This window comes from Castor canadensis, chromosome 1 (assembly GCF_047511655.1).
Source record: "Castor canadensis chromosome 1, mCasCan1.hap1v2, whole genome shotgun sequence".
Taxonomy (NCBI): domain Eukaryota; kingdom Metazoa; phylum Chordata; class Mammalia; order Rodentia; family Castoridae; genus Castor; species Castor canadensis.
Window position 1 is genome coordinate 154890743 of NC_133386.1, and position 22942 is coordinate 154913684.

The following is a 22942-nucleotide window of genomic DNA, read 5'->3' on the forward strand; positions in this document are numbered from 1 at the left end:
CGTCACTAACCCGCTTCATTGGAGCGAGCTGGTGGTGTGCGGGTTGGAAGGGGGCCTGTAGCATCCCCTGTGCTGTCTTGGATTGGACTGCAATATGCCTGCCAAGCCGGCCTCACACAGGAGTCCACAGCCTGGCGACTCCTTGACTTGGGTGGGGTGGGGTGGGGTGGGGTGGGCTGGGGGCCATCCCAAGCATTTGCTGAAGACCAGCCAAAGGCTCAAAACCCAGGCTCCTTTTCCCCCAGGACTCCAAAATCACTCAAGTGTCAAGGAGCTGTCACCAGGAAAGACTTCATAGGTGAACATAAACAGGTGAATGGAAAAGAATGAACACAGGCCATCATGAGAGAACAGTCAGCAAGAAACAGGAAATATATCAGGTTAATATTTTAATCTGTACATCACATTTTTGTTTTTGGTTTTTTTTTTTGCAAACCATTACACTTTTATTTAAATTAACTTTATCTTGCAAAATATTCATTTCATTTTTCCAACAAAATCTTAAAAAGGCAAAAATAAAACTTTATTTTGGCAAATGTCATGAAGTTGATACTGGCAGCATATGGAGTTAGTTAAAAATAGACGGCAACTTCTAAATATATTCAAGATTCTTTTTTTTTTTTTTTTTTCTGAGCATAGTCAAAGACAAATTTTCACTTACAATGTGGCTCCACCCAATGGAGGTTTTTTTTGTTTTTTCCTTTTAAATATCGTTTCCTGTATGCAGAATATCATGAGACGACTTAAAGGACCACAAACACTGCATCTGGCTTGGTAGCCTCCTCACCTGGGGCTGGAAGTCAGGTCAAAGTCCTGTCATCGTGGCCCTGCTGCTGACAAGCACCCTGCCTGTCCTGCCACCAGACCCAAGTCCTAGAGAAGCTGACCTGGGGTTCTCTAGGATGGACAGCAAAGGTTCTGCTATGGCCTGCCTGGAGGGTTGGCATTCAGTAAGAGGTTTTTAGGTAGATGCCACCCGATATGGAGTTTATTGCTCTGATACAATAAAGTTACTTCCTCTCATCTTTGTACTTCAAAGTTTTTTGTTCTTTTTTTTAATGACAACAAACTGCTTTTTCTTTCTGAGAAGTTGAGGAGCCCAAAACTCTTGAACACTTATTACCCCTAAACCAAAGCCAAGGGTCAAGGCACGGACTGGTTCCATGTGCCATCCCGGCAGAGCTGAACTCAGAGCTGGTCACCAGGTCAGGGACACTGATCTCTGCAGGCTCTTTTCCTGGACAGCATGCCAATATGCCTCATGCTGGAGCCCACTGGAAATGCATTCTCAAATCCAACTTTCACCTGAGTTCATTGGCAGTTCAATTGGCCTCGGCTTGCCCTGCCCTTCTCCCCAACCTCCATCAATATCCCAGTAGTCCCTGAATCTGTATGTGCAGCTATAAAACACTGCAGACTCACCTTTCCAGCCACTCAGCCCTTGAGGTGAACATTATAAAATATATTCTGGTTCTAAAATTCAGTGTCAGTATTTTATGATGTGTATCAAAAGTGCCTTTGTCCCACGTAAAAAGGAGTCTGAACTAAAGCAAGTGGGTATGTGTTAGGACCAAGCCCTATGCACGATGCCCCATGGTTGGTGGGCTGCTCCTTCCTCAGCCAGAACTCCTGCTCAGCTGGAAGGGTTCCCGCGGGGGCAGAAAGGCTGATCTCCTGGGAGGAAGCTGGTTCCACTCGGCCCCTGGCTTCAGGCTTCTCTGTACACGGGGTCACGGGTCAGTCACTGCCTGGGCTGACAGAAAGCACAGGAGGCAATGAGAGGCTGGCAGAGCCTTGTTCATGTCTGGGGAGTGTGCAGTGGGTATATTTGCATACATGACAGGGGATGGCAGAGAGGCTGACAGAGCAGAAGAGCAGGGGGCTTAGGCAATGCGGCCGCTGCCATGGGACCCTCAGCTTCTAGGATTCATGGGTACTGGTCCTCAACTCCCCCTCAACCTCTAGCAACTGTACCAGACACATGGTGGCTTCTAAATTGGGTCCCTGTGCAGTAGGGCAAAGGACCTGGGCAAGACTCTTGGGGTCCTTATGGCTCTATCTCTCATTTATTGGGTGACTGGTTAACTCAGCCTCCATGTGCCTCATTTTTCTAATTTAAACATAGATTGGTCATCCCTGCCTCCTACTGAAGCTGTGCAGGGAAGAATGCAGGTGTGCTCTGAAAAACATGTTTAAGGCCTAACACAAGGCCATGGGGGGTGAGGGCAGGGGAAAGAGAGCCTCTCTCTTGCCTTCTATACCTAAGCCACAGTGTCACCCTGCTCAGACCTCTAAGAGGAAACTGCACACAGTTTCTTGTGGCCTTTACAAAGGACCCAGCTGGAGCATTTCCCTGGGGTTCTTCAGTTATGGGTCTCTGCTCCACACCTCCTGAGAGCCCCGCTCAATCAGGCTGGCTTCTTTGTTCTGCCTTCAGGCTCCTGGGCCTGCTGACTCTGCTTCAAGGCTGGGGACGCATCTGGGCTGGAGGACACCTGCCAAAAATCATGCCCCTGCCCCCAGCAACACAAACACTGTCCCTCAATTCACTCTCTTTTTCAGACACCTAGAGCTCTTGGGGGCAACCCAGATTAGCCCACGAGTAGTGATGGAGAACAAAGGCTCTGGCTCACATCAAAGGGCTTTGAACCCTGACATTTACAAGCTGTGACTCCCTGGGCAAGTCCCTCTGAGCTTTGTTTCCTAATTTGTACGATGAAGATGTAAAATGTCTTCATAGGGTTGTTGTGCCGATCAAGAGTGATGTTCAGCACCATGCCTGGCACATAGCAGGCATTGAACAAGGTTAACCCCAAACGTATAAAGGGAAGAGGGGGAAATGTTTTGCAAAATGATGAGACGGACCATTAGGTAAGGGACGGCCTGCAGGACCTCTAGTCTGGCCCTCCACTGTCCAAGTGAAGCAACCAGCTCAGCAGCAGCAGATCCAGGCCTTGAATGCTCCCGACAGACCAGACATCAGGCCTACTGGCTCCTGCCTATTGCTCCTTCCCTGACCAGCTGCATCAGGGAACATCCTGCCTGGCCAAGAGCCAAGTTCACATGGCTTTCTCCCCTCCTTAAAGTGCTCAGTGACTGAAAGAGCAGTCCCAGTCCTTGCTCTGACACCAATGCTTGTGACCTTGAAGTGAGCCCAGATCCTCACTGGTCCTCAGTTTTGTCATCTGTCAACCTGGACCTTTTCCAGTCTTCCAGTTCTTTAATTTCTTTGGCTGAAGCCTGGAAAGGCCAAGATCTAACTCTTCAACCTCAGAGGCTGGCAGTATGGGCTGTGCCGGTCTATAGGGGATCAAGCTGCCCTTGGGGACAGAAGCAGCCTGGGATGGATGCAGCTTGGGCTCTGGAGATTTCAGCAAGATAAGGGCCTGAGCCACAGATTCTCTGTTGGGGTCCCTGAGTTCCTGAAAAGCACCAGCTCCCCCACCTGCCTGCCATCCGGGTGGGTTCCCCCAGCGGCCGCAGTGCCAGTGGAGGAAGCATTAGCAGGCGGCACTCATTGCAGTCAACTCAGCAGCAGCAGGAGGGAGGAGGGGCATGCTCAGACTAGGCAGGGCAGTGAGCAGCACAGGCAGCCAGAATGGGCTCTTACTTGGAAGGTGTTAGACAAAGGTGTAGTGGAGTCCGTTGCTTAAGGGGGGGTAAGGTGGCACCGTCCTGGAGGACAGAGGGGCTTTAGGCGGGAAGAGGGCCAGCTGCTGCGCTAGATGGAGCACACAGGAATCAAGCAGTGTGTTAGACTCATCTGTTTCCGCGATACCTAATGCCCCAACTTGGCAGGACTGAGCCCCAGTGCTCCCACTAATGACCTGGGCCTGAAGTCAGACCCATGGGGCCTGGATTGCTTATGGTTCCTTCTACATTCTGAGACGGGGGAAAGAGCAAGAGTGAGGAAAGGTGCCGATCATCGCTGAGTGGGAGGTGAGAAAGGCCCACCAACTGAAGGAAGGGTGTTAGGGTTGGAGTGCTTGTCCACTGTGGCAAGGATGCAGAAGGGAACAAATCCAAGAGTTAGAGCAAGCACAGCAAAAAGGAGGGCACTGTGGAGGTCAGGTGTCATATAGGGAGGAGTTCAAAGGGTGCTGGGATGAGCTCCAGGGTCATTAGGAAGAAGGGTCTGGAGGGCCACCTTCTGTGTCCCTAGCCACAGAACACCACACTGATCACCTCTCACCCACTCAGTACACCCTCAAAGGGAGTGAAGGCAGCAGGGATTTCAGGGACTCTGCAGGATCAGGGTATGGGGACAGAGAAGAGGCCTCTGCTGAGACTTTGGCCCCTCTTCTGTCATTGGTCCCTCCCATGGCCTCCAGAGCAATGCAAGGCTCTGTTCCCCACACCACACTCCCCATAACCAACTCCCCATAACAGAGACCTACAGGCCCCACCTTTGGCCACTTTTAGACTCTGTGGCCAGGAATGGAGGACTCTCAGAGACTGATATCACTTCATGCTCCATGACTATCTCCATCCCAGAAGGAGCACAACTGACCAGGGACACCACCTAGACACACAGTGACCTCTGCACTGGGGGGAAAAACAGCAGTAGGTGGACTATGAGGGCACCCCTCCCCACAGAGGGAGGGGTGGGTGGAGGGAGGAGCCTAGAGTCCTTCTTGCTGAGAGAAAGCAGCCTTTTAACAAGCGTATGCTCCTCCCCCATGGTGATACTCTTTCCAATTGGCCAAGCAAAGCCTCACTTCCTGGACCCTGTTTTCTGGCACAGGACCCTCTGACATGGTAAAAAGTGGCTTTGGTTTTGTTATAAGGAAAGGAACTTTAGCTCTGGCCCCTTGACTCAGGAGCCTGAAAAACCTGAAGTTGAATAGCAGCACCTCTCTCTCCTGGGATAAGACCCCTGTAGGTGAGAGAACACACCAGTGGCCCTCAATTGCAAACTTCCACTGACTCCCCAGCTCTGGGATAGGCCATGCTGAGTTAAGCCCCAAGGAGCAGAGGGCAGGAACTAGACCTAGAAGGCTGACGCCCATAGCCTTACCTGCCACCTGCTTGCTGCGCTGGGAGGCCTCAGAGGCCAGGGCGTAGGAGATGTTGATGATGCGTTCCTGCTCCTGTAGCTGCGAGTCCAGATCAGCCAGGCTGTTACGGTCTTGTCCTGATGTTGGCTGCAGGTTGCACATGCTGCAGGGGCCAGAGAGCAGGTTATGGGCCCTCGTTACCCTGGGCATAAATCTCAGGAGCCTGGAGGGTCTCAAAATTTTTGTTTTGGGAGGGGAGCATTAGACACAAATTGTGGACTTTCTTCTGAGATAAAGGAGTGCATGCGTCTCCCCAAACACCCTAACGATCACAGCTTTGTTGCTATTTTTAGAGAACCACAGACCTTGTGTTAAGGAGGCCTGCAGCTGGAGGTTCCTGATAAATTCAGACACTAAGTAGCTGACCTAGCTCTCAAGGGGAGGCTCATGGGACAGAAAAGCTACTTCTTAGGGTCCCAGGTCAGTGTCCAAGGAAGTGGGCAAAGCCTATGGCACCTTCAGGGCAAGATTGGGGCCACTAGCTCTGATCTATGGGTCTCTGTGAGGGAGCACGGGACCACATGCTGGGAGGAACATCATTGGAGCTGATCTCTACCTAGGTCCAGCAAGCACTGCCATGCCTAGCTCTACTTCTCACACTTTTCTAGAGTCCCTGGGACAGATCCAGGGGTGAGGGCTCAGAACAGGGGCCCTCTCTTGAGTATTTCATGACTTTCCAGGTGACCTAGGCAAGCTTTTTTGCTGATCTGAGTATCTGCCTACCCTCGCCAATGACTGGAGCTCATCTGAGATAAAGTTTGGCAATACATGTACCCAGCCAGTCTGCCCCATGTGCCCTCATGGCTGACATACTAGGGCTAGTGGGCTATCCAGACTTGAGCAAGCAAGGGCTGACCTTGACCGGGTGAGGATGTTTCGGATCTTCTCAGCTTTTCGATACCTCGCCTGCAGCTCCTCAAGGGTGGGTGGCTCTTCGGGATCCAGCTCCACATACCGCTCAGGGATGGAGACCTTTTCTGGTTTGGACAGCTGGGGAGAAGCCCAGGAGGTGAGGTGGAAGGGAAGACTCAGATGTTCTGGTTTGGGACCTGCCTGCCTATCTCACCATGAGGAAGTAAACAGAGTCCACAGAGGTGAAGTAACTTGCTAAGATCAAAAAATTAGTTGATGTAGTTTATTGTAGATTTGGGGTTTGAACTTGGGTCTGACACCACAGCCCATGTTCTTCCAGCTGCAACAGACAACCTCCTGTAGTCCAAGGGAAGGGAAGGGAAAAGAAGGACAAGGCAAACAACTGCACTGAAGCTCTCAGGACAAAAATAATAATCCATAGTGCAACCTTCCAGGCCTAGTGATCTAACCCCATGTCCTCAGCTTCATCAGTTCACCAGTTCCTCTAGTGCCTCTTCCACCACAGGCCTTTCTCCCTACTCTTCCCTGGCCTGGCACACTCTTCTTTTGTTTTAATGACTCTTATCCTTGCAACCTCATCCCAAAAAGCCTCCCTGATTCTCCTTCCCACACCTCTCATTTTCTGTTTGCTACCTCCCACCATCTAATGCAGGGACCTGGCACTTAGTAGCCCTTCAGCAAATCCTCCTTGATGGATGGATAATGGATAAACAGATAAAAGGATGAAAGGAAGTGATAGTGCTATCTGCCCTACAAAAGCTCTTCTGATCTAGATAGGGGACAGCTATACTGTATCTGCTATTTTCCAGGAAAAGTGGCCCTGAACTCCACCCACCTCCAGTATCTACCAGTAGCAAACAGCTTGGTGAAATCTTGCTCAGGGATGAAAACACTAAAGGCAACTCTTGCACACTCACATTAAAATGGGGTTAGCTGGAGATCCTAAAAATAAGCTAAACCCACTAGTGGAATGACACAAGTGGTACAGCACCTGCCTAACAAGTGTGAGGCCCTGAGTTCGAACCCCAGGACCACCAAACAGCAGCAACAACAACAAAGCAAACTAAATCTAATTCTGGGGCAGTATTAATATGGTCATAGATTTGTCAAGGGGAAAAAAATGGAGTAGAACTGTTTTGAGGCATGTAAAATCGAGCCAGGAGGTCATCGTTAATCAGACCTCAGGCACATTTGCAACTGATGTTTTGAGCTGGACTGCAGACATCCCCACTGGAACGTAAGCTGGCTCTTGAAACACTGATGACCTTCTGTACTTCAGACCTCACCCCATCCACTTCTTATAATACACCTTTATTTTTGCTAGCATCAAGCGTAATTCCTGACCAATTCCCTTGTGTTCTAAGGCTGTAAGTACAGGTGCCATTTTGTAAAACACTTTCAGGACTCCTTGAACTGTTTCCCCAAACTACAACCCTAATCAGCCCCAAAGTAGTTTTCTTTGTTCTTGACTAGGCTGATTGTATTCTCAGTCATCAGATTTAAACCCATGCAGCCATTGCATTTTACTGAAAGATGGCAAGAAATAAACTCTTCTCTGTTATTCCCAATGAGGACAGATCTAGAGGAAGGAAGCAGATTACATTGTAGCAGGAAGGATTTAGGTTAGAGATAAGGAAGGACAATTTTCTCTGGACAGGCGGGCCAGCAAGGACACTATGGGCCACACTTGCACTGCCAAGGCAGTATGTGGAAATTCTTTGTGAGTGAGAAAGCTGAGACCTTTGACTGTTCCTGGTGCCAGAGAAAAGGTCTGGGGGCAGACGTCTGGCTTCTTTATCCACGGGAGCCCAAATCGACCTGAGAACCCAGCAACTCCATAGGTATCTATTTGCCTGCACAGTGTCCTTCTGTTTTCAAAGACTCCCATGGGCTCCTAACCTACCAAGACAGGCAGACATGGCTGGCAAAATCAATTAGTAAGTGCTCCTGCCCCGGTTCCTTAAAGACAGGAGGAAAAGGGATGGAGACATAGTTCAGTGATAAAGCACTTGTCTAACAAGTGTGAGACCCGGGGTTCAATCCCCTGCACTACAAAACCAACCAACCAACCAAAAAAAAAACCAAAACCCAAAACCGACCAAACCAAAAAAGAAAACAAAATGAAAAACCCAGGAGGAAGGGCTGGGGATTTAGCTCAGTGGAAGAGCGCTTGCCCGGCAAGTGCAAGGTCCTGAGTTCGGTCCCCAGCACCGAAAAAAAGAAGGAAAAAAAAAAAAAACAAAAACAAACCCAGGAGGAAGGCACTGAGAAGCATAGCTCTTCTTTGGCCCTCAAAGTACCTATCTCCTATCAGACAGATCCATGGGGAAGCTGTATTAAGGAATCACAGAAATCCATCCTTCACGTGATGAGAACATTCCCTCTCATGCAGTTTCAGGGAAGGCCAAGTTCTTGTACAAATTTTTTCTGGGCATTTATGGACTTCTTCCAGCAAATACTTACAGAGCACCTACTATGTGGCAGCCCCATGCTAGGGATACAGATATGAGCCAAGCAGGTGTAATACACTGCCATGCAGAGAATACAAATGGCACAATGCAGGCCACAGGAGACCATGAGTGTCTAAAGATCCTAAATCTGCCATCCCTTGAATTTCCTTTCTCTTCCCTTGGGTACAGAGACCTTCACTTGCTTTCCTGGGCCTGTCCTGTCATGATGCATGCAAGCCACGAGAGGGCAGCAGAAGAATTCAAACCAGAACTGTGCTCTCCTGTGATGGCTGGAAATTTAACCTGTGATTTTTCAAACCTGCTCATAACCCAAGTCAGCCTGCCTGACCTGTTGTGAGGTAAGATCCTGGTGTTCCAGGGAATATTTCCTAACGATAATTACTGCAGCCACATGCCTACTCCATGCCAGGCTTTCAGATTCCTGCTAAACCTCCTGGGAGTGTGTTGAGTCACTTAATCCTCACTACACTCACTTCACTCTGGAGGAAACTGAGGCACCGAGAAGTTGCAATTTGTTCCAGTTTCAGAGATAAATTTGAATGTTAACCAAAACACCTGGGCTCCTTTTATTGCCTCGCAAGGCCATCAATGCAACCATTCTCTTGGGTCATGGTGAAGCTGAGCCTTGTTCCTATTCAGGACAAAATTCTCATGGGACTGCTGATCAGCCTGGAGCCTGAAATGCCACACCTTCTAAGGGACATGAAGGTAGCCCCTGCCCTCACCTCTCTGCTGATGTCCAAGTCATAGTCTTGAGGTTCCAGGTCCAACTCTGTGACAGGCATGGCCTGCACTTTCAACCAGCCATTCTCCTCCTTGTCCTTCCTCTCCCCTTGCATGGCCCGTTCCAGCAACTGCAGGTCAAAGTCCTGCTCTCGCTTCCACTGGCAACAGAACAAGAGGGTTAATTGCAGTCACTTCCTGACTGCAGAGTATCACATTTGTCCCCTTCTGGGTGGGCCTTGTAGGCATGGAGCCCTTTGGAAGATGGATCTATGACCTGCTTTGGAAAAGCTATGTATAACAGAGACCAAGGCCTCTGTCTCCTTCACATGGCCTGTTCTAGACTTCTGGTTGTTCTCTGATGTGGGTCCTAAGAGAGTTCAAAGGTGTACCCTTAGGGCACAGGTCTAAGACCCATGACTTTAGGCTCACAGTGGTCCACAGGTCACAGGGATCCAGGATGCTCCCAGGTCTGAGAAGGTAAGCCCAAAACAGAATCTGGGACAGAGCTCCAGAGAATGGATTAGCCTTTTCCTTTGCCCCACAGCTCATAGAAGGCTTTCTCACTCAGGATTCATATGCCTTGGGTTCAGAAATAATGGGAAGAAAAAAAAAACCTCCTTTATAGCCCTTCCAAGTAAATATAATTAAGAGCCTCTCTATCAGGTACAACAGGATCTAGGGTGGGTGAAACTATGACAGCAGGACTGGGGAGGTTCAAGCAGGGTCAAGCTAGAACTAGTGATGAAGATAAACTACTGTATAAGACAGTATCTATTTGGGGCAGATGTTTTCTTTAAACTAGAAGAAAAACCAAATCATGTAAAATTAAAATGCTAAATCAAATGCAGTAGTTCTAAGGCTGCTTAACAGTATCAACTTTGGAACAAGCGTTTCTCACAAGAGGGGAAAATCTAAACCAACCATTTTAAGATCCAAGTATGACTGTACAACTCTCAGGTGACTTCTGTTCACTCACAGGCCTTTGACCACAAAGCTAGTTGTTAAGAATAGAACAGGCTTACGGCTGAGCAGGAAAAGCAGATGCTTACTCATCCCAGACCATTTCCCTCCACTCCTACTCCAACCACCTCATAAAGCCCAGTGGTCATGACTTATCCTATTACCTCTTTGAGTCCCTCCAAAACCCCAAACCCATAGCCTCATCAGCACATTTCACCCATTCATGCACAAGCTCTCAATACTGACTCCAAACCAATGTAATCAATCTTGAGTGATGGTTGTCTAATTAGTTTAAAAAGATCAGGCAGTTGAAGTTCAAGAATGAATTAATTTAATGAGTCACAAAATGCACATTTTCTTACACGCTCACAAGTACTCCAAATAGAGACAAGTCCTCATTTAAACCCAGCCTGATTGTTTCCACACACAAGAAAAGTTCACTGGACTCTATGAAGTGCCCTGGGGAAGAACCACGCCAATCCATCATTATTAAGCAGCACATTTATTGGCGTTGATGCAGAGACTTACACGTCCTTTTTTTCAGAGAAAAATTACAAGGTATTCAAGTTGCAGTTTTTAGATAACCTCTACATTTGAGACCCCACGTTGAAAAAAGGTCAGTGTTATCACATTATGACATTTGCTTATCATGTTTAAAAGTTACCAGGTTTGCAGATTTGAAAGGTACGACTGTCCAGGGTTCTACCCTTTGGTGTCTGAGCTAACAGCTGCAGAGGTCTTCTGAATACACAGTTTATTTTGCTATCCATTCAAGTTACTAAGTATCAGAAACACAAAAGGTCTTCCGTAAGAAACTGTGTGATGGACGGGAAGAATTAAAACCAAACAACCTCAGACTTTGTAGAACTTATTCAAACATGTACTCTCTGAAGTTCATGTTTACTGAGTATAAGGCATGAATTTTAATAAATTCACAATGCTTAGACCTCTGCCAGTGACTGTGGTTCTCAGGCAGTGGGTTGGCTTAGGCTGCAGTGCAGCTTTTGGGATGAGTGAATTATGCATTAGTAGGCCTGCACAAAGGAGGGCGGGGGGAAAGCTGAGTCACATCTGGGGGGTGCCTGCTAGGCTAGGGAGACAAGAGCTGCCATTACAAGCCTGGTAACAAACAGCACAGGCCAGTTAGACAATGTTCAATGCAAATCAGAAGAGTCTGTAAACACAATCAGGCAGGATTAGAGAGGCAATGAGCGGCATCACTAAAAGCGAAGGAGCTTGTGCAACGAATTAGGGAAAGAACAGTCAGGCTAGAGGGCTAGGGTAACACAGGGTGCCAAACCCAAAAGTCAAATGGAATGTTTCCAAAAGGGATATAAGGCTATGGTGGGCAGGTGCAGCTCCAGGGAGTACCACCAGGGGGAAGCACCGAGTCCCCAGCACTCCGGGGCACCTGAGGCCTCAGCACCATAGGTTGTGGAAGCCCACCATCCTTCAGAGTAGAAGGGCACCAACTCTTGCTCAGTTGCCTCCTCCTCAGTTGCTTAGAAGTTTGGAAGGCTGACTGGTTGATTTGCACTTCTCCTCAAACCCTATCACCATTTTCTGCCTCTACTTCTTGTACCTTATATTCCCAAATCTTAATTCAGCTGAGAGATTCTGAACATCTGCAGAGGCCCCGCTCATGCTTGGCTTGAAGAACTGGCTGGATATTTTCTCATATCCTAGGCCTCTGCTGTGAGATCCTCCCTTCTTCTCTGGTTCTGGGTCACCCTCTGACCAGCTCACACATGCAGCCTGGATTGTGGACAAACAGCCCATGGGATGTTCTCTCAAACACCCAGGTCAACGAACAGCCCACTCACTCGGGGGTGCGAAGTGCCTGTATTTGGGAGACTTAGGGAAGCTCTGCTCAGCTTGAGGGAAACGATGCTCCCAGCCCCGCCTGCCTAACATACTGAGCCAAGATCTCCAGACTGGCTGATGTAGCGGGACGAGGGCAGGCCTGTCCTCTCTCCTTGACTCAGTGTCTTCTTGCGCTCCCGGACCAAGGCCTTCTGGTGCCGCTTCATGCGTTCAAGCTGTTCCTCTGCACTCATTTTGCCCCGCTGGTGTTCCCCTGAGTACAGGCGCTCCAAGGCACTCTTGGGTCTCTAAGAAGAAGGCAGAAGACACAGACCCACTGAGCTGCAAACACAGAGGGCAGCCACCCTGCTGGCTTCATCCCCATTCTTGGTCTTTCTCACTCCATCACACACACGCTAGTAGGGCTCCTCTTGGCCATACATAACCACTTCCTCTAAGCACCACGATGTTCCTGGCCCTCATAAGCTTTCTAGGTAGCACCCCATTCTGCAGATATCATCACTGAGGCCCAGGCTTGTTCAGCTGGGCACATGTGCAGCAGACTAGGGTGAACCCAGGGTATAGACTTCTTGACCTCCCTCCAACCCCAAGAGGCTAGAGATAAGTGTGGGGTCCTTGAAAAATAAACAGGTCAAGATAATGGCCTTGCTTGTAGGCCAAGAGTGACAGGGACCCTGAGCTCCTGAAGGGCTGAGGACACTTCAGAAGCCATTCTTAGGGTTCACAGGATCTCTAGGCCCCTTACAGGGAAAGTCACCTTGCCGTTTTCAGCATCTAGACCCCTCCGGAGTGTGACATAGGGAGCAATGGTGGATGACTGCTGGAGTCTTGATGTGGACCCCGAGAGCCCTTAGGAAAGAAAGAGTTGTCAAGGGTATTAGTGCGATAGACAGACCTTAGCCCATTCCTAATGATCCCCACTTCCGTGAGGGTCCAAGAGAGCCCAGCCAACAACCCACTTGACTCTCTCTTCTTTCTCCTCAGGACCTAAAAGAGAAAGACCCTAGGTAGAGGATGAGGGGTGAGCCTAGAGGTACCCTCTTTCCCCAGTAAGGGACAGTCTCCCTGAAGATCTGTGAACTACCCTAGGCTTCCTTTCTATGCAGAAGCCCTGGGCTGAACAAGTAGAGAGGTTGTAGGAGTACGAGTGCCCTTTATCCCTCTGCTTCCAGGCATATCCTGAGCTTGAGATAAGGGAGGGCAGCAAAAAGGTGCTTAACTGAGGAGAACCTGTGTTTAAGAAAGGATTCATTGGGGTCATGGGGTGATTCCAGAGGAAAAAAACCATCTGGATGACCAGAGATGGTCTTGCTGATAGCAGTCACCAGCACCCCAGCCTTCTTCCTACAGCAGTCCAGAGTCAGAGCCCTGGGATTTTCTCCTCACTCCCTTACAGATAGCTAACTGGTGCTCTTAGTTTCCTGATTTCCAAAGTAGGAATACGAATAGCACTTCCTTCACAACATTGTTGAAGATGAGGTATATCAAGTGTTTAAACAGAGTCAGGCTTTATGGTAATTGCTGTTAGAATTGCTCCTGGGGAGAGATGTAGTAAAAGAGGAAGAGCATCAGGAAGCAGGTCAGAGGGAGAAAGGCAGGACAGGTCCTCTCTCTCACAGCCCATGTCTAGGCCAGAGCTACAAGCAGAGGTGCAAGGTATAGGCTGCAGTTGAGAACAGTATAGTGGAGTGGTGGGCTTCCTGAAACACTCCATGGAGGGTCTTGCCTTACCTCTGCCTGGCAGTGTCTGGTATCTGCTCTCAGGGTCCACGAGTCCCAAGGAGGGTTGAACCATGTCCCCACTGAGGGTGGCCAGCTCAGGCTCACTAACATATGACCGGAGCTCCACCTGTGGGCAGAGTCTGAGACTGTCACACCCACTCAGCATCACCCAACATTCCTCCTCCCCATACTCAGTGGGCAACTCAGGGGTCCTCCCAACTCACCCTTGAGTCTCCATTCACACACTGCCCCAGCTCCCGGTCTCGCTTCCTCTCATCTGATTGCCGCTTGAGGCCCCGCACAGATGTATGCCGGATGATGGTGGCCTCCCTTGGCAGAGGTGGCACGGCAGGCGGCTGGTCCTCTGGACTGTAGAGTTCAGGGAGTGGGGGCCTGGGAGGTGCCTCGTCTTCCTGCTCAGAAAGAGAACCAGAACCATTGCCCAATGGGATGGAGCTGGAGGGAAGACTGCTGAGTGGCACTGTCATGCCTACAGAGCAAGAACAAACCACTTCAGAGACAAAGAATGTGACCAGATCAGCCAGGAGTGTGAGTATTACCTCTGAAGAAGCTGTGAAGCTACAAAGCTCCAACTCTGTTCTTCCCTTCGACTCACATGTTTCCTATTTTTCAAAGTATTGCCTGTATATTTCATGTCCCCAACTCCAGAACCAGACCTCCTCAGTCCATACTCTTGGCACAATGCCACATCGCCAATCCCCTTCCTTGGCATGCACCACAGGGGAGGTAGGCTGCTAACTCTGTGTCACTTCTGAATTGATGTCAGTACCTACCCTGGAGAACAGACACCCACCCCACCACATAGCACTCAGTCTGAGCTGACTCACTGGCCCTGCAGACTCTGGATCCTTCAGCAGAGCAAGGATCCCAGAACAAGGATATCTGCCTGTCCTTTCTCTTAGAAATGTGCATGGTTACAAACTATGTCCTCCTTCCTGACTGGACAGAGTAGGCAGTCAGGCGAGTGATCCCCTCCTGAGATATAACGAATGTAACTCTCTTCCTGGGCCCTCTGATGGCAGTGGTTCTTTTCTAATCAGCAGTCTGGGCCTGACTGCCATGAACACCCACTAATGACCATGGTTCCTCTGTCCTCCTAAACTCTGAGTTTCCTAGTCTGGTTTGGCTTTTTTTTTTTTTCTTCAAAAATCTGCAGAGTTCAGAAAAGCGCTCAGTTCAAGTTTGTTCTGCAAAGGTTTATCAGATTTTTTTTTAAGAGCAATGCACTTCATTGATGTGTCCAAGGCAAGCCATCTGCCTAAGATACCAAGGATCAGCAGTTTCCAAACCTAATAAGATACAGGAACCACCAATTTCTATAAAGTTTCCCAGAAAGAGAAACATAACCACTGACTGGCTATGACTGGAGAGAACAGAGTGTTTAGAGATAGAGGGTGGGAGAGATTTTATTATATTATTTTTTTAAAAAATCTTTTGTTTTTCAACCAGCAAAACCCCTTGTTCCTTCCTATTATTGCTTATACTCTCTCTACAACAAAATTAGAGATAAGGGCAAAATAGTTTCTGCTGGGTATTGAGGGGGGGAGCGGGAGGGGGCGGAGTGGGTGGTAAGGGAGGGGGTGGGGGCAGGGGGGAGAAATGAACCAAGCCTTGTATGCACATATGAATAATAAAAGAAAAATGAAAAAAAAAAAAAAAACTTTTGTTTTTCTTGAGATTACTATCTAATAAAAAATGAAATTAAATTTAGGAAAACAAGCCAAATAAAAATGAAAGACCCATCACTACTTGTAACAATGTGGATAAATCCCACAAATACAATGCTGAAGAAAAGATGAAAGATACAAAAGAGCTCAGTGTTATATAGCTGCAAAATTAAAGTGTTTAGGGATGCAAAACAGGTAGCCAAATGACAAGAAAAAAGCAAGGCAATTATAATACAAAAACTCAAGATCATGGTTACTTCTGGCAGAAAGGCAGAGGGTGGGGCTAGACTGGGAAGGGAGACCTAGCCCAGAGGATATCTCATTGCTGGCAAGTTTCTACTTGTTAGTCTGGGTTTGGTATATTATATTATGAGTGGTCCCTTTATCATTACTGATTAAGTTATATAATCCTATTTTATGTCATTTTTAGGATATTACTGCTTCATGAGAACAAATACTAAAACAAGCAACCAACAACACAAACTGGCAAAACTGGTAAACACACACATATTACAAGGAGAGGAGAGGAAAGGAGAGAAGATCCCCTGTGGACCATGATACTCAGCTAACCTGAAAAAGCCCTGCCTGAGAGCCACAAATGACCAAGCTGGGAAGAGGAGCCTCTCTGATCATCTACTCTAGGGAAACTGATGAGGCTCAGGAAAAGAATGGGCTTGCTCAAGAATACAATGAAGGAACAAGGGCTAAAATCCAGGGGTCTCATGCTAGTACTTTTTCCCTCTGGTCCTCACCCCAGCTCATGGGCCCCTTGCCTTACACGAGAAGGTATCCACTCAAGATATTTCTGCTGTTTGTTTGGTGTTTTATGGCTGGTGTTCCAGTCTGCCCCTTTTATCTGGGATTACAAAGGAGATCCCAAGAAGAAATTTAAGAGATTTTCTGGTAGGTTACAGGCTATACCTGGTTCCAACACTGGGCCCTTGGCCACGGCTGGAAGCAGGTAGATGGTGAGTGCCAGGGGACTCCTGTGTTTTAATCAGGCCATGTAATAGCTGATAAGCCCTCTGCAGATCTGCCTGGAGCCCTGCATGGGGACACCCTCACCAACAGACAGACACCTCTCTGCACAGTGCAGATCATCAGTTCCACCCTATTCAGCACAGTCATTTCCTCCTTGCTGGGCCTCAATTTTTTCTAACTGCAAAATGGGAGGGTGATACAAGACCATCTCTCATGGTTCTACCTGTCTAGAGAGGCCAAGGCACATGGCACGGTAAATACAAGACTTAACTGCTCAGGACTCAGGACTTCAGATTCCCAACTTCCCAAAGTTTTCCCAAGTTTACCCCAAGACGGGGTGATCTCAGGACAGAGGGGGGACAATCATCAGCCAGAGAGGAAACAAAGGCACTCAGCATCTAGTCACCATAACTTACCACTTGGGGCTTTGCCTTAGTTGGTGACTGAAGAGGGGACATCACTTTCCTCAGCTGGGGTGGGTGAGGTCTGTACGGCACATAGGTCTGCAGCTGTGGGAAGAGCCGAACCTCCAGAGGGGTCCGCACTGGGCTGGTGGGAGGACTGGGCTGTGGGGGAGGCTTGCTCTCAGAAGTCGAGAGTGAAGGCACAGGCAGGTGAGGGAACAAAGGCACCGTTTTTCTCTCTGAAGGGCATGGAATGAAACAAGTGCAGCATTAGTAAAGACCCTCTTCCTTTGGAGGACAAGTGGGATGACCTATGACCATGAAGACCAGACCTCCCAAGGGTCATCCCACCAAACCCCACCTTCAGGAAGATGGCTCCCTCACCCGGGTTTTTGACCGATTCCACAAGGACTTTGTAGTTCTCTTTGTTTGCACTCAGGCCTGCAAGGACATCTTCAATCCTCCACAGATCCTTTTGTATCTGTGATTTCTCCTGGGGAAGACAGGGGAGGATGGCTCAGCACCTCCTTAACTCCTCAGTAGAATTTTCTTCCTAGGATTTGTCCTGCCACTTCAGAGAGAGCTGCTGGCCCTGGGGTAAACACCCCTTTGGAAACAACTCCTAGGTAAGTACACATATGGAAAATGCCCAAGGTCCAGAGAAGAATCTGGAGCAGCTTTCACCAGTTCAGCTGGTCTACTTCTACCTAATTTAAAAATAGACTGTGGTAAATACCAAAAGTAAGAGAAGTGCAGAGAGGAGCAAAGGCCAGAGAGTCCCAGTGATGGAATTTCACAACTTAATGATGTGGTGAAGGAAGCTTCTGAGGAGTGAGGCAGGAATTTCACTCCTATGTCCTCCTCTACACTGGACAAGAAGGCTCCCATGTACTGCTTTCAGCAGAGGTTTGAACTCACTGTTCAGAAGTCAGGACGGGCACACTTACAGGTAGTCTCACCTATCATTGCTATTCACCCTGTTCCCTGGATGGTCCGTTCCCTGGCTTCCTGACACTCATGTGGCTATGGTGATCATCGTAAATAAAGTCACCCTACTTTCCTGAAAAGGCTATGGATTTTCTCATAGCCAAGCCTGGCTAAAGGAGGCTGAGTTTCCAAGCTCTGCAACTGATAATTTGCATATGGGCTGCAAGCTCGCCTCCAATGTTAATGATTTGTCTAGGATTCTACCAGCCCGGTCTAGGATTACCCCAAAGCAGCTAGGAGAGCCTGGTCAAAGTAGGGCTTTAGGGCTTCCCAGGTCATCAAGGCAACTAGGGAAAGTGTAAGCAATACCACAGAGCTAGGTGGAAACCAAGCTGCAGTGCCAGGCTTCAGGCTGGCCAATCTGTTAGAAACTTATAGAGGCCAATTCTCCAGGGAGTCTGCAACAAGAACCAGTACATTGCACCAATTTCAGTTTAAGTGTGTGTATGGGAGAGATTCTGGGCCTGCTAAATATTAAATCACTATGAAATAAAACACAGTACTAGCACAAATGATCAATAATCATGAAAAGATATTTAGCCTCCCAGTAATTAAATAAATGTACATTAAAACAGAAGACTGGCAAAAACTAAAAAGACTGATAACACCAAGTGCTGGCAAGGATGTAGGCAGACAGGTCTAGCTGCTCTCATTTACTGAGTGAGGGTAAATCAGTGCAGCCTTTTAGAGTGACTTTGCAATACTTGTCAACTTTTTTGTATTAAAAACATTTTAAACTGATACACAGAAATATAAAAATTGCACAAATTTATAAGGTATAATGTGATGCTTTAATACATGTGTACATTGGATAATGTTTAAATCAGGTAAGCATATCTATCTTCTCAAACTTTCCTCCCTTCTCTTCTCTTTCTGTATTTTGTATTTTTATATAGCCCAGGCTAGCCTTGAACTTACAATCCTCCATGCCTGGTATCATTTATTATTTCTTAATGCTGAAAAACTCAAAATGATTTCTTCAAGCTTTTTGATTCTCATTATCTGCAATCATCTTGGTGTGATATTTATCAACTCTAAGATGTACACTCATTTCAAACCCAGCAAGTCTGCTCCTAAAACCTTATCTTAGATAAATGTTGTAGATGAGCTTGAAAAGGCAATTACATGGATACTCACAACTGTACTGTGTATAAAAGGAAAACACTGGAAACAACTTCAATGACCACTCAAAGAAGAATGCCTAATTACAACAGGGACTATCCATACTATGAGACAGTATGGCACAATCAAGAAGAACTAATTTAATTTACTTAGATGGGCACTGTCCAATACTAGTTCTTGGACTGTGGAAATCTGTAATTTGTGCTGTCCACTAGAGTAACCACTGCCACATGTGGCTAGTGATTAGTTCTTGGACTGTGGAAATCTGTAATTTGTGCTGTCCACTAGAGTAACCACTGCCACATGTGGCTAGTGATCACTTGAGATGAGTCTGGTGTGAACAGGGAATTCATTTTTTAATTTTAGTTAGCTGTAACTGATTTATATTTGTAATTAAATAGCGATTGGATTGGATGTCATATACTTGGTGGTATCATTCATGGAAAGATTTTTTACAACAGAAAGCAAGTTGCCAAATAATGTGTGTGATCTTCTTTAAGTAAACATTTCACCTGTCCTCAATCCCATATAAGTGATCTGATTCTATGCAGGTAGATGTCTGGAAATGCACAGAAAATGGTCAGGAAGGCAACACAGAAAACTGACAGCACTGAGTACATGCAGGGAAGGTGATAACAGTGGGGCAGAGGAGGGAAAAGTTTGTGTATCATTTTGTGACTTTGCTTCTCATGTTTTGTTAGTCTTTTCAGAGGCCATGTATTCATGTGTCACTTGTATAATTAACGAAAAATAAAAAATGAGAAGCTAAAAGTATTAATGCTAAAATAAATGTGGATCATTGAAACCTACGAGGTATAAAAAGAAAGGATAGTTTTAGGGCCTAGTAACCAGAAACAATTGTTGGAAAGACTTTGCCAGTGATATTCATGTAGTTTTTTGGTTTTTGGCGCTGGGGATTGAACTCAGGGCATTACACTTGCTAGGTGAGTGCTTACCACTTGTGCTACTCTACCAGCCCTCACCTAGTATTTCAAGCTATGCTAAATGCTGGGGATACAAAAGGGAATACAAAAAACATTAGCTTGGATGAAGGGAAATTATGAGGAGAAAAATAACAGCCAGAGACAGGGAAACTCACAGGCCAGGAAGAGACAGGGGGAATCTCACAGGCCAGCCCTGAGCTGAGGAAAGACTCTTTTCTACATGGACCTGGGTTTGGCTTGTCAGGAACCATTTAATGATTGGAGGACAGTAGGTCCCAGGAAAAGCCTCAGGACTCACAAACCTAAACTCCTTCCAGAATTTCCTTCGCTTTTGTAGGGTTAGGCCAACATCCAGAGTCTATATATTCATTAAATCACCTAGTCTGGGCTAGAACTAGGTCATCAATTAGTAAGCACAGCAGCAAACTCTTCTCTGTGGTGCCTCATATATAAGAAGCCTCCAGGAATGCTTGTTGAATTCAAACAAACTGAATTTATGTCAGGGCCCCGAAAGAAGGAGATACAGATCTAAAGCCTAGCTGGAAAGCAGGTCACTTTCTATTTTGAAAATTTAGGGGAGAACGTGGGGTGGCTGGGGAACCCAACCTGGAAGAAGAGAAATTACACAGGGCAAGTCACTATGTCACCTTTGGGGAACAGAAGCTGCTATCCATGGGTGGCCTGGTTTTTAAAGCAAGGAGGCGGGGCTTTAATGCTACCTTCCCCAAGTGGGCCAAGGGACACAGAGATGTGTATCGCCCAGCCTATTCTCCAGAAATAAAAATGACACCTAGGGACACTTCAATGGACTGAATTCACACCCTCCTCAGACAGCAGGGTGATAACATCTATCTTCAGGAATCAGGCAGGAAGGAGGCAGGACTGCTTGCTGGTTTGTGTCTAAGGAACCCAAGAAGGAAACATCACTCTCATATCTGCATAAGGTGTTCAAGGTTGTTTTTGGTCTCCTCTCCAAAAGCACCAAGAGCTTGTCAATTTGACAGCAAAGAGGCAGGGGAACTGGGGTGAGGCTTCTTATTACAGCCTGGCCGAGGAAGGGGCCCTCCAATGGAGAACTTGGAATGACTACTTTACAGAGATGGGGAAGAAAAGACCCTGGAGTAGTGCTTGCAGTAGTGTTCTCAGAAGCAACCAGAGCTCAGAAGGATAAATAGCCCTTGATCACCTGGAAAAAAAAGGCTCTTCTGTGTTGCTCCTGCAGGGTCTGCTTCAGCTGCTCCACATCCCTCTCCAACTTCAGGTACTCATTCCAGGCGTTTTCCATCTCCTGTTGGCCAAAGAAATGCTTCTGGTCTCTGGCTGTCCCTCTCTCCTGCCCTTCCCCAGCAACCTTGAGAGAACCTGTGTTCCTGACCTCTGCTGATGAAGCCAGGGTAAAAGGGAAGCAGGCAGACCTAACAGGAACAGACGCAAGAGGGAAAGTAGTATGTGAACCTGGCCACCTGCACTGTCTCCTCTTCCACCCAAGAAGTCTTTAATTCCATGCTCTGGCAGAAAGGCCTGTACCCCATCAGACTGACAAATGACAAAGTAGAAATCCTAACATCTTAGAATTAATGGCACACAGGTCAAAATATGGACTGCAGGCTGCTCTGAGAAATCTGGTTTTGTGGGCATCCTCAGCCATCTGGGAGTTGCTGATGGAAAGCAGCTTAAGGCTCAGCTCAGGTGGGGACAGACATGCCACCTGTGAATAAGTTGCTGTTGGGAGGCAGCCTGGAGAAGTTCTGTTACTCCAAGACTCTTGCCCCTAGCCATCAACTCAACTATAGCTTGGGAGATGGGCACAGCAACCCGGGGCCAGCTCATCCTGGGGGATGTGTCTGCTGCCTCCACACCCTTCACGCACAGTGGACTCTCTGAAGAGTTCAGCTCGGATGTGGACCAGGTCTTCCTGCAGCAGCCTCTGCTGGTAGGCAATCTTCTCCAGATGCTGGGGTTGATCTCGATACTGCTCCATCTGCCTGTGCAACACCTCCAGCACAGATTCCAACTGGTCCTGCACAGGAAGGGCCAAAGAGCAACAGGATAGAAGGACACTCCCAAGAGGTCTCCCCATACCACACCAGGAACCAGACAAAGTTGCTGGAACTAAAGGAGGACAAAGGGACCAGAGCTGAGCTGGGGCTCAGAGGCAGGGACAGGGATGTCAGCTCCGACTCTGTCCATGGGGACAAGAACCTTAAATTAAGAGCGCTATACCTCAGTTTCCTATCTACAACATGGGCATAAAGTCATCTAACTCCTAAAGGGACAGACTATGAGGACAAATGAAAGACTTAATGGAAAACCTTGGGAAAAGTCTAGGAAAAAAGGTGAGTTATAAGCCTTCAGCACCACAAATATAACTAATGTCTTATTAATACACAAAAAAGAAAAAAATTCATTTAAGAGTCTTAAGAGACCAAAACACTGATGACTCCAGGCCCTTTCCAACCTCCCATCCAGACTTGCTGCCTCCATAGCCCAGATCCTAGGAGGAAATGAGTTTAGGAAGTGAGGGCCTCTGTCCTGTTGTGACTATAGCCACTTTCAACAAGGTAGCCCTGCCACAGGGCTCAGGCTCCCAGATCATTACACACAAATCAGTAGAATACCTCCTCCAGGCTCATCTCTCGAGACTTCCAGGGAGATGTGAGCCAGAGCAGAAGGGAGGAAAAGTTACTTAGAACAAGTAGGCTGGGGTCTTCAGTAAGGTCTTCTTCAGGCTCAGATAGAGCCTGAAGATTCTAGGCATAGTAGTATATCCCTGAAATTCCAGTTACTTAGGAGGCAGAAATCAGGAGGATTGTGGTTCAAGGACAGCCTGGGCAGAAAAGTTAATGAGACCTCTATCTAAACCAAGAAGTTAGGCATGGTGGTGTGTACCTGTAACCTCAACTATCTGAGAGGCCATAAGTAGGATTTTGGTCTGAGGCCAGCCCTGGTTAAAAACTCAAGACCCTATTTAACTAAATCAAAAAAGGCCTGGCTCAAGTGGTAGAGCACCTATCTAACAGGCCCTGAGTTCAAACCCCAGTACTGCCAACAACCAATCAATGAATGAATGAATGAAAAGAAACCCCAAAGAAGCACCTCTTAAACAAAAGAATTACTTTAAATAAACTAATACCTGCTGTTCAATACTAATATGAGAGTCCAGTTAATGTCTGAGGAAAGACA

The 22942-nt window shown here is 47.5% G+C and overlaps 1 protein-coding gene across 14 annotated transcripts in view; it reads right to left on the reverse strand.

Annotated features, from left to right (window-relative positions):
- Window positions 1–552: 552 nt before the first annotated feature.
- Plekha7 (pleckstrin homology domain containing A7) overlaps window positions 553–22942 on the reverse strand; it is a 208628-nt gene continuing 186238 nt past the window's right edge. For 10 of the 14 annotated variants that reach the window (XM_074042350.1, XM_074042269.1, XM_074042265.1 and 7 more), the window contains 13 exons: window positions 21630–21779; window positions 20946–21047; window positions 17091–17199; window positions 16719–16945; window positions 13858–14046; window positions 13643–13760; window positions 12657–12760; window positions 12004–12198; window positions 9127–9285; window positions 5914–6047; window positions 5018–5160; window positions 3611–3721; window positions 553–1753 (listed from right to left, as the gene is read on the reverse strand). In XM_074042350.1, coding sequence (XP_073898451.1) covers window positions 3621–3721; window positions 5018–5160; window positions 5914–6047; window positions 9127–9285; window positions 12004–12198; window positions 12657–12760; window positions 13643–13760; window positions 13858–14046; window positions 16719–16945; window positions 17091–17199; window positions 20946–21047; window positions 21630–21779 — 1731 coding nt within the window. In that variant the 3' untranslated portion in view covers window positions 553–1753; window positions 3611–3620. The remainder of the gene's footprint in view (window positions 1754–3610; window positions 3722–5017; window positions 5161–5913; window positions 6048–9126; window positions 9286–12003; window positions 12199–12656; window positions 12761–13642; window positions 13761–13857; window positions 14047–16718; window positions 16946–17090; window positions 17200–20945; window positions 21048–21629; window positions 21780–22942) is intronic. The other 4 variants (XM_074042298.1, XM_074042289.1, XM_074042274.1 and 1 more) reach the window with 3 other exon arrangements.